This window comes from Polypterus senegalus, chromosome 17 (genome assembly GCF_016835505.1).
Source record: "Polypterus senegalus isolate Bchr_013 chromosome 17, ASM1683550v1, whole genome shotgun sequence".
In the NCBI taxonomy this organism is placed as follows: domain Eukaryota; kingdom Metazoa; phylum Chordata; class Cladistia; order Polypteriformes; family Polypteridae; genus Polypterus; species Polypterus senegalus.
The window spans coordinates 98,872,898-98,891,602 of NC_053170.1; the positions used below are offsets into that span (position 1 = coordinate 98,872,898).

An 18,705-nucleotide genomic window follows, 5' to 3' on the forward strand; every position below is an offset into this window, starting at 1 on the left:
ATTAAATTAGTTGGAGAGCTAGAATCCCACCAGTCTACATCCTCAACTGCAAAATTACCAAGTGGAGTTCCCCAGGATATCAACTTGGACTTTCTTTCACACGCATTGCCTTTTATGCATGCAGAACCACAAAACCTAGACAATTCAGAACTGCCAATTAACCAAATCAACACAACTTTGGAGTTGTTCAAAGAATACTGGAGTACATGCTGGAAAATCTGCTCAAGCACAAAGAAAATGGGCAAACTCCCCATGGACAACGATCGGGCACTGGTTCTGAACAGGACACTGGACAGTGAGATCACAAAGCAAGTCTCTGTGCCACCTTATGGTATTTATTATTTACATATTGAAGTCCATAAGCCAATAGCTACAGGCTGTGTAACACAAATAATCAATATTTATAGCTTTAACATTCTAACTAAATGTAGTCTAAGAAACCATTTAACCTAGTTGATTGTAATACATCCATGAAAGCATTTAGAAGCCCATAATTCTTGTCATGGAAAATGAAGCAGTTTTTATTTTCAGCCACACTATAGGAAAAAGGCTAGTGTACAACTAGTGCGCCATTTTCTCCAGTATTATTACAAAGGGGAACTACTTTGAAAAAAAAAAAAATTCTTGCACAATCCCTATTTTTCTGTTACATTTGAAACCCGTCAATTGATTGATTGATAGATAGATAGATAGATAGATAGATAGATAGATAGATAGATAGATACTTTATTAATCCCAAGGGGAAATTCACAGTTAATGTCACACAGGGGATTTTATTGACAGATGGGGTTATGTCACAAATTAACTGTACTTTGAATTATACCCTGTTTAATAATATATTGCCATTTGTTAGTTATTAAACCAGTATAGAAGGGGTGGATGAAAAAAAATCAATATAATCTGACTGGCATTAACCATGGCACTCAAAAATAACAAGTTCTCCAACCACTTTTTAACCCGCTTATCTAATGCAGAGTTGCGGGGAAGCTGGAGCCTAGCATAGGGCATAAGGCAGGAACAACCCCCGGACAGAGCACCCTTCCATGGTAATTTTTAACATATTATTGATTTTCAAAATAGTTAACTTATTAAAAGTTTTATTTAAAATTGTACCTGACTTCTGATCACTCCCCTAGCTGTGATAAAATGTTATGCAGGAAATCAACAGAGCATCATAAATGTTGAAAAAAGTTCAACTGTAAAACAACTTCTAATGACATGACTCTGCAAACATACCAATTAAAACTTCAAATCAGAACAAGTTGGGACAGTATGGAAAATGCAAATCAGAGAGAAATGCAGTGACTGTTAATTTTACTTCCACTTTCATTTCATAGCAGACAGTATAAACACAAGATATTTCATGTTTTGACTGGGCAACTTCTTTTCCTTTGTCAATATACAAGGGACATTCAAAAAGTTTCTGCGCATTTATATTTTCGTTGGAAATAGTGAAGGCGGGAGGGAGGAGTAGTAATTGGTTGTGTCTGAGAGGGTCATGTGACTAGTCCTGTCAGGCAAGCCGACTGCCCTTGCAGTTTAGTGTAAGAGTTGTCACCTTGTGGTGAAGAAGGCTGTGAAACTTATAAATTGTACCAAAGAGGAACAGCGTTCTGTCATACGATTTTTTTGTGGGCAGAAGGTATGCCGGGAGCACAAATTCATCTCTGCGTGTGTGCTCAGTATGGGGATAAAGTTCTCTCTCGTAGAGTCATCTATGAGTGGATTGAAATGTTCAAAAATGGCCATACTAGTGTGACAGATGCGGAGCGCTCCAGATGTCCAGCTACAGCCACAACCATGAGGAATGAAGAAAGAACCCTGGAACTGATTTGCAAAATTTTGCTGATGGCATTAAAATGTTGGTACGACGTTGGGAAAATTGCATCGCAAAGGAAGATGACTCTGTAGATAAGTGATGTCATTTATTTTTGAAATATTCTTAATCAATAAGAGTTAAAAAAAAGTAAGAAAACTTTTTGAACGTCCCTTATACATCCATTACTACATTTCAGGCTTGCGACACACTCTAAAAAATTAGGGCCAGTAATGAGGTAAAATAATGATGTGATTTCAAATTGGGCGATGTCAACAGGTGACTCTAATTATGATTTTGTACAAAAGCAGTATCCACGAAAGGCTGAATGGGATTTGCATATTTCTCCCTCTACTGTGTATGATATCATTAAACAATTCAAGGAATTTGGAGGAATTTCAATGCATAAAGGGCAAAGGCACGAGCTTAAGATGAACAGCCGTGATCTCTGATCCCTCAGACGGCACTGCATAGATAGATAGCTGATAGAATCACATGGGATTACAAGGCCTGATTCCTTTAGCAAGCCTTTGTCAAGCACTACATTACAGAGTTACATTCAGAAATGCCACCTAAAACTTTACAGGCAAAAAATGAAGCCTTATGTTAACCATGTCCAAAAGCGGTACTGACTTCTCTGGGCTCTGAGGCATCGAGATGGACCATTACATAGCAGTGGAAACACATACTGTGGTCAGATCATTCAGTGTTTCAGATCTTTTTTGGAAGAAATGGACAGCGTGTGTTCTTGACCAAAGACAAAAAGGATCATCCTTTATCAGAAGCAAGTCCAAAACCCAGGGTCTGTCACGGTATGGGGTTGTTTCAGCGCACTTGGCAAAGGTCATTTATACTTATGAGATGGCAGCATTAATGCCGAAAAGTATATTGAGATTTTAGAGCAACATATGCTGACTTCAGGAATGACATCTTTTCCAGTAATGTTGATGCATTTTTCAACAAGACAATGCAAAACCAAACTCTGCACACATTACATGCAGAAGAAGAGGGGTACTGGTACTGGACTGGCCCACCTGCAGTCCTCACCTGTTCCTAATAGAGAATGTGTGGAGAATTTTGAAATGAAAAATGCAACAACAACGACTACATACTATTGCAGAGCTCAATACGCATCTGAAGGAAGAAATTGCGCATTTATGCTTCATCACTTGGTATCTTCAGTGTCAAAATGTCTTTTAAGTGTTGTGACAAGGAATGGCGACATTACAGTGGTGAATGCTTTACTGGTCCAACTTTTTTTGAAATATGTTGCAAGCCTGAAATGCAGGAATGGATGTATGCAGGTAAAATTCCTTTATAACGAATATCTTTACAACGAAATTTTCATTACAACAAAGTATTTTTATGGTCCCGACTGTTTCCCCATATGACGCGAGTCTATAGAAATCTCGTTACTACGAAGTACATTCAGCAGATACTTTCATTTCATTTTAACGAAGTGCCCAAAAGACCTTGAAATGCCTGAATGAATCATCCGCAGTGCAGTTAGTTCTGTGGCCGCAACTCAGTTGTGCACAATGATCACCAAACAGAAACATTGTCATTTTATTTTTTCTTTCTTCGAACTTTCCTCGTACTGTTTTTTTTTTTTTTTTGCCCTTTTTGTTTCCAGCGGTTTTCAGTGATACCTTTTGCTTATTGCTCATCAACATTTAAAAAAACATCCATTGGTATTTAACTCATTGTCACTCTCCTATAGAAATGACAGACATGAAAAAACGATAACAGTTCATATTAGAAAAATTTTATTTTTACATTTTTGCAGCTCTCGATTGCGGAAAAAAAAAAAAAAAGACGTTGCCAGTGAATTCGGAATTTCTGTCAACTTTCCTGAAAGACCGAGCAAAAAAAGAAAAAAAATCTCAAGTTGCAAACATATGTGAACTGCTGCATTTGAAGACGTAGAAAAAGCAGTTTTTATGTGGTTCAGAGATGCTCGTTCAAGAAACATTCCTATTAATGCGGCACTGATTCAAGAAAATGTCAGGTTTGTAAACTCTCTTGGGACCTCCCCTAACTGGACGACACGCCGAAGAACACCGCGAAGTTCGATCTCCGCGTCTATGGAAGACTGGTTATCTGTTGCCGGGGCAACAGCTGGCTCAAAGATATTCTGTGTCTCCCCCCAAAGCAAACAGAAAAGATATCGATGGGCGATGCAGCCTGACTGCTGTGTCTGTGTATAGCACAGTGGCAGATCACGCTACAATAAATAAGTGTGCCATTCCTGTTTCAAGCTGAATAAAGTTGGTTTTCCTAAAGTACTGAGACTCGGCCTCGTGTTTTGGGGTGCAAGAAAGGGACTTGTAGTGCGGCCCCGATCTTTTATGATTTGCTTCTGTGTCACTTCACTGCAGCGCTATGAGCCTGTTTTTGCCCTGCCCTGGCAACGGACAAACAATCTTCCACAGACGCTGCAATCGTGCTTCGGGAAAGTGTATTATCGTAAGGAAATGCTGAGAAAAATTCTCGTCAGCATAACTTGTAGGCAGGAGGAAATTAAAATTAACACAAAAGAAGCTACTGAAATGATTGCAAATGCCTGGGCGCAAGATAAAGAAAGCACTATAGTAGCAAATACAGAATCTCATTACAAAGAAATTTTCGTTATAACGAAATATTTTTTAGGTCCCTAGGAGTTTGTTGTAATGGAGTTTTACCTGTATTAACAAATGAAATGAGGTTGACCAACCAAAACATGAAATATCTTGGGCTCATACTGTCTGCTGTGAAATAAAAGTCAAAGTAAAATTAAGACTCGTTGCATGTTCCTTATTGGCATTTTCCATACCATCCTGACATTTTCTGATTTGATAGATGCATTGAAAATATAAAATTCGCAGAATTTGAGCAATTCTTTTTACGAAGCACAAACCTTTATTAGTAAACATGTCATGCTATAATGTTTACACATTACAAAATCTCAAAATCTGGTTAATCAAATTCCACGTAGCTTGGTAAAAAGTTGCAGATGAGAAAAAAGAAGAAGTTTGTGAACCATCTGGAATTTTCTGTACTCTCACACAAATAGTCAGAGTGGCCTGAATTTCACTGAATTCATAATCGCAAATTAAGACAGTCTGGTTAAAAATTGCCACTCACTAAATTGTACATTGTTGTATTATTATGGAAAAAAAAACTTTTAATTAACCTTATGTAAACCCTTAGATTTAGTGCCTGGTGGACCCCCCCTTTACTAGTAATAACCTCACTGCTGCTAATCAGACTTGTTCAGTGTTTAGAGGTATTCTGGCCAAATTCTCTTTACAGAACTCTGCCAGGTCACTTATTTTTCTGGGGTGTCTGTGAATGACTTACATCTGATTGTACCACAGCATTTCAATATGGCCGAGCTCAGGACTGTTACATGGCTATTCCAAAATGCAGCACTCTGAATAACCAAACGTCTTCTGACCTTCAGAGCACAGAAAGATGTCCTGATATTTTTATTGGAATTTCTTAAGCCAACATGAAACTAATTGCTTTCTCAAAGCTGCAAGTTGTCCAGGCCCTTTGTCACTGAAGCATCTTCTTGCTATGATCCTCCACTGTGTTTCACAGTTGGTAGTTTTTGAGGTTTTGGTTTTTGTATGAAGTGTTTTGTTTTCTCCAAACATAATGATGCCACAATGTTCAACTTTTGGCTCATTTCTAGTGGGGAAATAAATGGAAGCTAATAAAGTTTTAAGAAGATATCAGACACTGTATTCAAAAAGGATGTCACCAAAGAACCCTTAGGTGTGCCAAAAACTTTAGCAATTGTTCATATTTTTGCAGGGTGCTCACTTCGACTGTGCCGATTTTCTTCTGTTAGTGCCTGACTGCAAATGCATTTGTAGCCCTTTCCAGTATTAGAAGTGTTCATATCTCTTCTTTCTGTAGTGCTTTGAAATTCCTGGTGCGAGGAGCAGGGAAATGTCAGTCAGTCATTTCCCAACCCGCTATATCCTAACACAGGGTCACGGGGGTCTGCTGGAGCCAATCCTAGCCAACACAGGATGCAAGGCAGGAAGAAATCCCTGGGCAGGCCGCCAGCCCACTGCAGGGCACACACACACACCCACACACACTAGGGACAAGTTAGGATGGCCAATGCACCTAACCTGCATGTCTTTGGACTGTGGGAGGAAACCGGAGAAGCCAAACTGGGGAGCACATGCAAACTCCACGCAGGGAGGACCTGGGAAGCGAACCCAGGTCTCCTTACCGCGAGGAAGCAGCGTTACCACTGCTCCACCGTGCCGCCCGCAGGGAAATGTTTTGAGCCAAATCTCAACGAATGAACAACCTGAAACATATATATACTGTATACTTTCACAGGCTTTCTTCCATCCTTGACCTTGAACATTTAAATGGCATGTTCAGTAAAGCTATGGTGGTATACAATTCTGTAGTGCAATTTGTTTAAACAGACTGTTTTCAAATGTTATTATAACCGGATTACATTTTTGAAACTATTCATGCAAGGATTCAGAATGTCACAACCATAGACAGAGCTGGTGAGGACTTTTTTTTTTTTAAATATTGACATGACAAATATTCTCTGAATAATAGACACTGCAAAGAAACAAAGACAAATCTTGAGCCAGACATTAACAATTAGTATATGAAGACATACAAATAACCATCAGACAGAGCTTCCATTTGCTTTCATGAAAGCAAACATGAAATTTTGATGAGTAAATTCTGCTAAAATCAGGACCAACACATAAAAAAAAGAGAACATATATTCAAGTTCATTTACAGGCTGCTCCAGCCAAATATTAAAACAACACACACCAAATGGGCAGCCTCACTGCAGATCGGATTGAATAGAAATGGGTAAATGGAAGCTCTTACCACCACTACACCACCGCCACCACTGTACGTTGAGTTAGTTAGGACCAGTGGAAAGATTCCCCATACCAGACTGAAACAAAGGGGTTTTGTGTAGACTATAAAACAGAGAGCTTACTTTGTGCATTTCCAGTGAAGTTTATCTGAAGCCCTACAGTAGAAAAAGAAGACAGCATTTACTTGTTTGTTTACTTGCTTGCTTTCCCTCCCAAACAAACTTCTGCAGTTGCAAAAAAACAAAACAGTCACAGGCGTTTATTTCATTTAGAGGATACCAGAACTATACAGTGTGTATTTGGGGTGCAGGATGCACTAAAGATAACTGGGCTGTCCAGAAACTACCATTGTTTCATGCTATGCGTAAGTTGTAGTGTTATGGGTGTCTTTGTAATTTAGTCGACATCTAGTCTGGCTAAATCTGGCCTCCAACCTTAGGTCTTGCTAAGTAAAATACTGAAGACACTGCAAGATGGCATATGAAATCTGGAATTTTTTTATCTACACTATCAGTCAAAACTTTTAGAGTACCTCTGTTTTTCCAGTTTTTCTTCAAATGTAATCAGTTGAAATGCAATGACCTAAAATGGTGAAAAGGTAAGCAGTAAACTGTCAAGAGGTTTACATTTAAAGTTTAGCTTAGCAATTACAGAAAAGAAAAGTAAATTTCAGAATATTACAAATAGGCCTTCTTCAGGGAAAGGCAAGTGTCGATGTCTACTGTGAAGAGGAGACTTTGTCCCATCAGCGGTAGTCCCCAGCCTGTATTTCAAGGCCCCATTTTTTCCTTTAAGGAATGGCTTTCTTACTGCCACTTGCCCCGTCAACCCTGCAGCACAAAGTCTCCTCTTCACGGATGAAACCGACACTTGCTTTTTTTAAACCACTGTTAAGCTGTTGTGCTGTGACGTGCCTGTTATCATGCAAGCTGGTGACCCTCAGAAACTTGTCTTCTAATTGGGTGGTTACTTTGGGTCTGCCAGATTTTCCTCCTATCAGAGTTTCTTCCAGTTTCCAATTGCCTTTGGATTGTGTTGGGCACCACTGTACTCACTGACACTTTGATTGATTTATTTACGTGTTTATTTTTTGGCAATTTCTCTAAAAGAAAGGCCTACAATTCAAAGGGTAGTAATGCTCTGTCTCATTTCATTTGGCAATTGTGGTTTTCTTGCCGTTATCACTGGAGTAATGTCCAAGTAGTACTTCAGAGGGTTTAGTAACACAGTCTGTTCCAACTCTGCTTTAAGACAGACAGAGGCTTTTTAAGTAATCAGTGGAAGTTGGGACACCTGAGCAAATTGTTTGCTTCAACTTGCAAGGCTTAATTTACTTAAACTGCTGAAGAACATCTGTAGGTTGTAACGTATTAGTTGTTCCCTGAAGAAAGCCCATTTGTAAATTTATGATATCTCTTTTTGTTTCAGTTTTTGCTAACCTAAATTTTTAATTTAAACCACTGGCAGTTCTGCTTACCTTTTCACCATTTTAGGTCATTTATGTCAAATTATTAAATTTTGAAGAAAAACTGGAAAACCTGAGGTGTTCCAAATCTTTTTACTGATAGTGTATGTATAAATATTTTGTTCCATTTCAGAAATGCATATTAGGGAAGTGATTCTTATAAAGCATCCTACACATTTCAAATGTATTTGTTAAATGTGACCCACCTGTTGGTACCCTGTAAAGACAAGTTCTCCAATATCACAAACACTTAGGTTAAGTTGCATTATTATTATGAATGTCACTTCTTTGTTTATCTTAACATTGTTATTTTAGAGACAAACATTTCAGCCCACATACACTAAAGAGTGAAAATGAATATACATTTGCTTCACTAGACAAAGTGTATTGATTAACAACCAGAAACCTTCATTAATCAACCACATCCCAATTTTCCAACAGGAAATCATCAAACTTGTTATCAGGGCAAACTTGCAAGAAAACAAATGAGTACTTTAAGGCATCAGGGAGAATGTGAGCACCACAGGGCACACCTGTTAGAGCCACCAGTTAATCTACCGTATGGCAAGCTTTTCAACAGTGGCAGGAACCTACATCAAGCCTACAAAAAGCATACACATCCTACAGAAATGTTGTTCAACATAACACCCACTTTAAATATTTTTATTTTCCTTTTTTAAAATATTTTATTAAGGGCTTAATTACAATACATACATCACGGGTGAATAAGTCAAATAGTCTACATCTTTAGAAATAATTCCAACTCAATATTGTACTACAAGATTAAACCAACCTTACGGAAACAACTATCATCTGTTCTTGAATTATGAACCAAAACCAACATCCTTTCAAATAAAATAACTGCTTAACCCAGTCTAAACTACCCTGGCAATATACTTGAAGACCATTACCGTATATACCTACGTATAAGTCGGGTCTTGTAACCTGAAAAATCGATTATAAAATCTGACCCCGACTTATATACCCTTTCAAAAATGTGACACTTAAATTTTATTTATTTATTTTTTTGCATCTTCTTGCCTCCTCCAATCTCGGATCAGTTTCTCAGACGAATCGAATTTTGTTGCAGCAGCGCAGCTACCAATTTCGACAATTAATTTAAAACCAGCTTCATATTTTCTTCTGATCGAATGCTCCATTGTAGATAAGGGATGCTCTTATGATAAAGGCTTATGAGGGTGCGAGATACAAAAACACAAATCAATGCAAACATCTCTTCTGAATAGCTTGGGTATTACCATGTGGTCACGTAGGAACAATACATAGAAAAAAAGGCAGCGTGCTCTGTAGTTACTCTCTGAGGTGGGCATTATAGCATTTCAAAATCTCTTGGACCAATAGTGTGAGTTTTCCACATTTAACCGAAACAACCGACATTATAAAATACCAGAAATTATACGGTAAAATCAAGTCTCGACTTATCTGCGGAAGAACTTATCTGTGAGTATTTACGGTATTTAAAGTCTTTTCATAATGGAATTAAAAAAATACGGATGCTGGCTGCAATTTTAGGAAATTTAATGCAACAGGTCAAAATCTTCTTCCCTGCAAAAGTACAATGGCTCTAAATGATTGATGTTAGCATCCAAAAAGCTCATTCAGCCATCTTAAATGTCTACGTAAGCCATCGTTTATTTAAGTTCTCTATGTGCAAGAAAAAAACAAAAATCACATGAGTCATCATCTTTGAATACAAACAGCTTTCCTTACCAAAGGTCATAATATTAAAATTAATGGACTGCACAGTACTGCTTCATAGCATTATTAGAGTTGTGTAACATCCAAGTTTTCATATTGACTATACTGTAAAGTTTCATGCCTTGTCAAAGCCATCTATTCAGTTATTTAACATACAGTAGGTGCCAATCCTAGATTAAACAAGATCATCACAGGGCATACTCACCAACAAAAGGACAATTTAGAGTTGTCAATCAACCTGACCTCCATATCTCTAGTATGTTGGTGGAAACCCAAACAACCTGAAGAATGTGTAAATGTCACTGATATAGTGCCCAGGCACTGACTGCAACACACAGCACTGACTGCAACACACAGCACTGGAGCTGTAGTGGTATCTGTGCAAACCATCCGGATTTTAGTATGCTTTTTGAAAATATTGCTACTGCCAATAATGTCAAAATCTTGACCATGATCTATATGGCATGTTGCTTTCACATGACACAATATTTCCATATCCCAATGATTCACTGGTTTCACGGTGCCACTATAATCCTCTCCATCTGTAATGTACTAATGATGAATGGGAGAGCAGTTTAACAACAGAATTACACTCAAGACTAAAGTATTTTGGCACAAAACACCGTATATTTAAGCACAAAAAAATTTTCCTCTATTATTACTCAAAAAATTTGTGAAGAGCTTATTATATCCCCATATGTAAATACAATACAATTTATTTTTGTAGAGCCCAAAATCACACAAGTTGTGCCACAATGGGCTTTAACAGGCCCTGGCTTTTGACAGCTCCTCAGCCTTGACTCTCTTAGAAGACAAGGAAAAACTCCCAAAAAAACAAAAAAAAAAACCTTGTAGGGAGAAAAAAATTTAACATTGGGAAAGGCAGTTTAAAGAGAGACCCCTTTCCAGGTAGGTTGGGCATACAGTAGGTGTCAAAAAAAAAAAAAAAATGGGGTAAATACAATACGATACACAGAACAGAACACAAGTAACCCTCAATACAATATAATAGTGCAATAGAAATATTACAAGTGCAGAGCAGAATTCAACAGTAGATGATATCACATAATGCGATTTGTTCAGACTCCTGAAGACCTCGGACATAAAGTTGCTTCCCCCTGAATCTCCACAGAGGAGTCACTCATACTCTCCAGCCAAGCTGCTTGCATGACTTGACTCACAATCTTCTCTTTCACTGTTCATTAGTAGTCAGATAAGTCAGATTAGAAGTTAGATATTAATTAAAAAAAAAAAAAAACAAATCTCTGTTCAAGTAGTGCCAACAGAAAACCACATGATTTTGAATCAGAGGTCACGTCAACCTCAATGACTACAGTTGCAGGATTTTGTTGCCTTGAGGACGACAAATTACATGACTACGAATCCCAGAGGGTGAAGGATTACAAGAGTGCCTCGCAACTTTTCAGTACAGTTTCGAAGTTCTACAGTATCGTACGTTTGCTGCAGTTTGACAGCTAATTAAAATGCTGCCGGACAGTGCCGGTGCCCGTACAAATGTTTTGCAGGTTTGGGGAGTTCAGCTACAGTCATGGACTGTATTTATCCTTTTTCCATTAAAATCTTTCTGTATACCTTGTCCAAAATACTTGCTTTTCTTCTTTCCTTGCCGACACATTGTATGCAGACTGGTATGACCAAGTCAATGGGGATGTCAAACCACACAACTGCCCCAGCGCCCTTGAATTATGCAATTGGAGGCTACAGCTGAAAATCACTAGAAAAGTTGTGAAATGTGATGGGGGGGGTTAAAGCATTAATAATTATAAAGTTAAAAAGAAGGTACTGAGTCCACAATACGCTGGATTTTTAAATATTTTCATTTGGAACATTCAAACAAAATATATAAAAACAGCACACCTGATGACGGCTACATAGCCAAAACATTATGCCTATTGCCTTCTTTCCTTTTCCTAAATAAAAATATGTGCATGCATTTTACCTGGGCAGTGCAACATCTGTCTGTTTTTAATCCTTTTATTTAAGCACAACTCAACCAAACAAATGAAAACAGTCTAAAAAGTATGCTCTAAAAACAATCCATAAAGCTCTGCACTTAACCCACTTCCAAAAAATTCAGATTATGTTATATAAGAATATCAAAGACATATGCTACCAGTGGAAGAGAAACTTACATAAACTTCTCTGACTCGGAATGCTGTTCAAATGTGCCTCTCTAGCATATCCACACGGGTGAAAGACATCAAAGGAGCTAAAACGACACGCTGCCCTTCAGTGTTCTGACACGGCTCTGATTTTACTTCATGCTTGGGTTGCTGCACAAATTTAAAGAAATTACAAGAGGCAAATGTATCTTATAAGATAAGGAAGATACAAAAAGAAGTTAAAAAAAAAATAAAATAAAAGATTCAATCACCTACTTGGTATCAATTGAAGAAAATGAACAAGACAACCGATTATAAAGGGCCATTATAAAAACTAAAGCCTAATAATTTACATTGCAAGTCTTCTATCAAAAAGGAAAGACTAAATAGAATGTAATGCTGACATCCTAATCTTACACCAAAATTTGAATCAGTGCTATCAGGAGACACGTTAAATTAGACAGAGAGCTATGCCTTCTTTGGATTTTACTCATCTTGAATGCAGTGATCTCATCGAAAGAAAGTGTCACCAAGCTGATGCTCTTTGTTTACAGTGGTTAGAGCTTCCTGAGGGATACTATCATTGGTATTATTTTCCAAGAAGTGTAGCCTACTGTTGTTTAGAGACTGCAACGCAAGTCTACAGCAAAATTCTAAAGAACAGTGGATGAAGAAACCCTTTTACAGAGCATAAACAATTCAAAAATAAGGTTATGAGCACCTGATTACAAAACACTGATCAAACACTAACATGTAGATTAAATAATGCAACTGACAAGATAATTAACTAGCATGTGATGTGTTGTGTAAATTCAGTGAAGATATCAGAGCATCTTTAAAAGGTTAATGAGAGCAATTTCACTTATAGGCACCTTCTCATTAACATGATTACTCACAAAGACGCACTATCACTATGGAAGCCAATTAGGAGGCATTCACCGAGCCATCTATTTTATGAACCTGCAGATCTAGTTGAACAGGCAGGCAACATTTCTAGACGGGGATGCTGTGGAAGAAGCACTGGTGAAAAATCACACACAAATTGCAGGAACTTAAGAAAGTGGAATCAACACACTTGTGAGTGGAGTGGGATTCAAGCCAATGCCCTTCGAAGCACTAACTACTGTGCCACTTCCTAGCAAACATACGAAAATTCATACATTCTCATACTTCTCCATTCACTGACATAGATTGTTGTGTTGGTATGTTAGGGCTGAGGGTAGAGTCGATCCTGGCAACACCAGAAGCGAAAAAGAAAGAAACAACTCTTGACATGGAGCCAATTCATTGCAGGGCATGAAGCAAACATGTACAAGTAATAAATTAATTGAAGAAGTGGATCATAAATATTTTCGTAAACATTATATTAATTTGCTTTGGTAGAGATCATATACTTCTAAATGATCAAAAACCATGAACCGTTCAGTCAAGGACTGTCCAAAAACTCAAGTGTCTTTTTTTTTTAAGAATGCCAGAATACTGCTGAACTGTGATTTATAACACCCAAAGGGTGCCCCTCTCAACTAAATATTCCCCTGGAGACTTAACATCCAACTACATCATCACACAATTTCCAGCTTAACCTGCTTGATGTATGCCATCATGGCTGACCTCTCTGTAAATGCTACAGAAACACTGCTGTTCCACTGCTAAATTGCACAACTGCTATAAAGAACTGTCAATGTATGTGGCTTTGTATATTTGGTCAAAAGACACTTAACATCATTAATAAGTTCAGTACTTTGAGAAGGAGGGGGTATGGGGGGTGTGCAGGAATGATGTCCCTGTTATGGACTGGCACCTCTACCAGTGTTGGGTCCTGCCTGGTGCCTGATGCTGCCAGGATAGACATCAGTCCTACATGACCGTGAAATCAGACGAGAGGGTTTTAAATTAGTATGTTAATGTTTCAATGGGGGAAAGAAAATTTTACTTGTGTGTACATACTGCATGGTGTTGGTGATAAACTCACTGTCTTCTGCTCCCCATTTCACAGCTATGCTTATTTATGTGATCCAAAAAAAAAAAAAAAAAAACTGGACATTTTGACTCTAAGAATTCTCTTTCCACTCATCAGGAGGCAGTTAGTCCTTTAGAAGGCATTGATTACAAAGCCTCCAATTGCCATCCCTCTTTTCCACTGCAAAATGTTGAAGAGAGGGGCATCCACTAACATCCTCACCTCGAGCATGCTGGGTCAGTCCTAGTTTGTCTTTCTGCTCGTCTAAAAGCAGTCAGTGAGAGATTTTTTTTTTTTTTTTAAAAAGATGCTGGCTAAGCAGACGCTTACTGCCTGAGGACAGAGACAATGAATCATACTCTAAAAATTTGTATTCTAATTAGCCTATGCTTTAACTCTACATTTTAAGAAAGCAGCTTATAATTAGCTAAAATTTAGAGACCAGTAGAATATATGACAAGTTCATTGTTTTCCTTGTGCTAAAACATTTGTCTGACAGACATGGAAAGTGTCACAGAACATTAGAACAGAAAATGGCTTGGATGTCTTATGAATATGCAGTTGCCGCTTCAGGAAAAAAAAATGGTATCGAACGCATTTAGTTGCATCTGCTTCAGGTCAACATGCATAAAACTTTTTGAATTAAGTAAAATGCTAAAACATACAGCAAAAAGGAAATGAAATACAAGTCAACTACAGCCAACACCACCTGCTTAACAGAGTAATGCATCACTGCACATTGAAGCCTTCTTAGGCAGTCCATGTTGGAAGCAGAGGTCTAAATGCAAGTTTCACTGTCTTTTTATAGCCTGTCATGACATTGCATGAATTCAGCGGCATACATATTTATACAGTAACGCCTGCTGACATGTAGATTAGTTACATAATGTCTAGTCAGAAATAAAATACGTGAATGACCTAAAAGAAATGTACACACCTTAATGTATACAGTATATGTCAGGGCTTACAAAACAAAGTTTCATGGACAGAGGTTGATCTGTTTTGAATTTATTCCATTTTTAGAATTTTTTAATACAAGCAAATGCAATAATAAAAACATTTTAAAAACCCAACACTTTACACATTACGTTCTGCAAAATAAGAATTCCACCTTCAGCTGTAGTGCTAAAGTGAAATAGCAGCAGATGCCGTCAACGTGGACGCTATATGTTGTACTTAAGCAGCAGTGCTCCATTATTGTTTGCTCTTGAGCAGGGGTCCTCAGTCCCAGTCCTGGCGGGCCATAGTGGCTGCAGGTTTTTGTTCTAACCCGACTGCATAATTAAAAAGCAATTATTGCCAATAATTTTCAATTCCATGGCTTGTTTGTGGTTTGACTCTGCTATGTCAGCTCATTCTCATATCCTTGATTTTCTTCCTATTTCTAAGGATCTCATCCAAATGATCTGAAGGCCAAAATGGAGGAGTAATTCTCAGTCCTTCACATTTTTTCTCTTCACTTTCCTTCCAAGTATTTAATTAAACCCAATAGTGCATGAGAAATGGTAACAAGTGGAGAAATGCTGGTCTCTTTTGTCACTTGCATGGTATTGCTAATTATGAGCAATTAAAAAACAAGAATACAGCTGTTTACGACTAAAATAAGCAATAAGGGTTAAAAATCTTACAAGTAAAGTGAAGCAGAAGTGTTACTTGAGCAATAAGGGCTTCTTATTAAGCAACTGGGTTGGAGCAAAAACCTGCAGCCACTGCGGCCCTCCAGGACCGTGATTGAGGGACGGGACGGGACGGGACCCAACCCCCGAGGGTGTAAGGGAAACACATAATTAAGCACCTTTTTTACACAAGAGCATCTTATATTTATTTACAGTTATAGCCACCTTTTGGGACGCTGGGTTAAGATTAAAACGAAGACTACCTTTCACCCTGCACTCCCGCCTTAGGGTTTTAGTGCATTGTCGGAGATGGCTGGGGTGGCGACCTGGCCGGGATGCCTAGGAAGACCGGAGGAGGGCTTACGCTTTCCCCAGACCATGTGGGGGTGACCACCCTGGTTCCTTTGGAGCCCTGGACCTCAGCACTTCCGGCAACCTTCTACCGACACGCCCCAGTGTGGCGGAACACACCTGGAGCACATCCGGGTGCTTATAAAAACGAGGGCAAGAGTCTGGAGTGGAGTAAGACGGAGCTCAGGAGGAGAGACAAGGAGGCGGCCTGATGAGAAAGGCATTTGAGTTGTGGCCAGGACTTGTGGGCTTTGTGGTCCACTTAATTGTAAATATGGTTCTTAATAAACGTGTGTTGGGTGAGTTGAACGTGTCCGGGCCAGTCTCCACAGCATTTACACTTGTAATAATGCATCTTGAATGAAAAAACATGATTTGCATAAAGGCCCAAAAAGAACACAACTAGCTTTGCATTCCGAGCTTTCAATTGAAGAAAATCCAGATGCTCACTAATTTTTGTCCTATAAGCTATTTTTGCCCAGATGCACGGATATTAAAATGGCAGTAAGAACTACGAAATGGCTACAATCTGAAGAATTGGGACATTTATAAAAGAAAAAGAAACAACAGTGTTGATTGAATACAATGATACCTTTAAACTCCTGCTGATACTGAAAACTTAAGCAGGCAGCACTGCAGACTTTTAACCATAAACCATACAACCGAGGCGCATCATAACCCCTCAACAGAAAACACACTGGGACCCTAGCAAATATTGGGGTCTAACTTCAGTAGCAGGAGACCAACAATAGAGGTCTCATTCATTGCAGCTGGCAATTACCATCCCAAAGAACTTCTCATGCAAAGTTCAGCACATTTTGCAAAAAAGAGGGGTACTTTGATGAAACCCTCTTATCTGAATTTACAATCATGGAGGCAAATTAGCAAAAGTATAGGATTTTTATTAAATAAGCAAGTACGAGATAAGAGAGATAATAATAATAATAAGAGAGATGAACAAAGCAAAAAAAGGCAAATAAATACACCAACAAAAACCAGTAGACAACACACGATGAAGCTTCATCACTTAACGTTATATGACTTGGCCATTTTCCTACTTCAGAGTGCCACAAAACACACATCATCTCATCTTTTACACAGTCCCAGTCTCCTCTCCTCTCCATCCTTCACTGTAATCCTGGCCTCTCCTCCTCCCAACAATGGAGACCTTGCTTGTGACTTGTCTCCTAACTCCAATTTCCCTGTGCCTCTAAGCTTGAAGTGCTCCAAAGTTGTAGCTGAACAAACCCAAGCATTAGGTCTGGGATCAGAGACAGCTCTTCTTACAATCTGGATACCAGCTTAGACTTGAGCTCCTTCTAGGGGCCCTCTGGTGTCTCCAAACCTCAGGGCCATCAGTTACCTTGAGAGGGTGGCCTTCTCTCTTCCTTGTTACTTAAATGGGAAACAAGGTCCCTGTTCCCGTACTATGGGACCATGTCCTACTCTGTATCTAAATTTTGTTTCAGACATCCATGGTTTCACTGCATCTTCTTACATAATCATTTCCCTCCCTTCTAGTACACTGGGAAAGCATTGCCTGTTTACCTCTGTCTGTTCTTCCTGGCTGCCCCCCAGCCTTTAGGCATGCAGGGTACCTACAAGGTACATTTGCAGTTTGTACTGCCCTTCCTTACATATGCATAGACACCTGCATTGTGATGGGCAAAGGATACAGCTATGCTTTTTCAGAACTTTGCAGAACCTCGTGTGTGTCCCCTTCATGCTCATAAGCCAAATACTGAATAAGACACCCAGTATAAAGATTGGCATTATCCTATAAGCCGGCGGTTGAGCAAATTCAGTAAAGGAATGCCATAGAATCTGTAACTTTTTATTCTGGACAAACTAATAATTAGAACTGAAACTATGCCTAGAAACGATCCCAAGTCCTAATAAGGTGTTATTTTTCTCGCTCTATATTGGTCTTGCAAAACATTCTCATAAATTGCTTGTTTCCTAGCTTTGCTGCTTTTTTTTTCCTTCAATACAAGTTAGCTACAAAACATCTCCTATTACAAGCGGTTCATTTTGATGAACAGGCCTTGGTGTGAACGCTAATAACTGGCACCTGCTATCCACACCATAGGCCATGCATCACAAGCGACCTGCTATTAAACTGAACAAGTGCTGTGTCCAAAACAGTGCAGAACAAATATGCTCCTGTCGTTTAAAAACAAAGTACATCTGCATAGTTCTTTGGATGCTAAAGCAGGTAAACACAGAGTAAAGATACTCAGCATGTTCCATCACAGGCGCAGAGGAGCTGATGACTGTCCACCCTGCAGCCAAGGCAGCTCTCCAGGATGCTGCAGGCAGTGTTACATTTGCTTGCCTGTAAAGTCTTGTGTCTGTAGTCTTACGATTATATAACAGAAAATCTCCACCCTCAGAACTGGTCACAAATACGATTCCGGGTTGCTCAAGTCTGCTCATTGGTGGAAAAAAAAAAAAAGCACAATTCTTTCCAGCTGTCTAATAGACGTGAACTGTTTAAATACAACCATGCAAACTTATACAACAAAAACATGCATATCTTCAAAAACAATGGAGAAATTCAGAAACAAAAAGTAGGGGAACTGGCTAAATGAGATGTTGCAGAATATGTCTCTGCCAGCGATGGCTAATTAATGCAAATGGAGCCCGAGTTTGCATTTGCAAGAATGAAATGAAAACAGGATAAATCCGACTGGATGCGGACAGGTTTGTCTGAATAGCATTGCAAAGCTGCCACCATGTTTGTTTGCTTTTGTTTTTGGTTTGATTAGAGGACTGTTTCTCATTATTGTGTGATGAAGAATC

The 18,705-nt window shown here is 38.8% G+C and overlaps 1 protein-coding gene across 6 annotated transcripts in view; it reads right to left on the reverse strand.

The window, feature by feature from the left end:
* The window catches only part of LOC120517075 (dual specificity mitogen-activated protein kinase kinase 4), a 59,645-nt gene that overhangs the window by 35,830 nt on the left and 5,110 nt on the right, over positions 1–18,705 (reverse strand). For 4 of the 6 annotated variants that reach the window (XM_039739158.1, XM_039739156.1, XM_039739160.1 and 1 more), the window contains one exon: positions 6,792–6,824. The exons of the other annotated variants lie outside the window; for them this stretch is intronic. In XM_039739158.1, the coding sequence (XP_039595092.1) occupies positions 6,792–6,824 (33 nt within the window). The remainder of the gene's footprint in view (positions 1–6,791; positions 6,825–18,705) is intronic. 6 annotated transcript variants of the gene reach the window in all.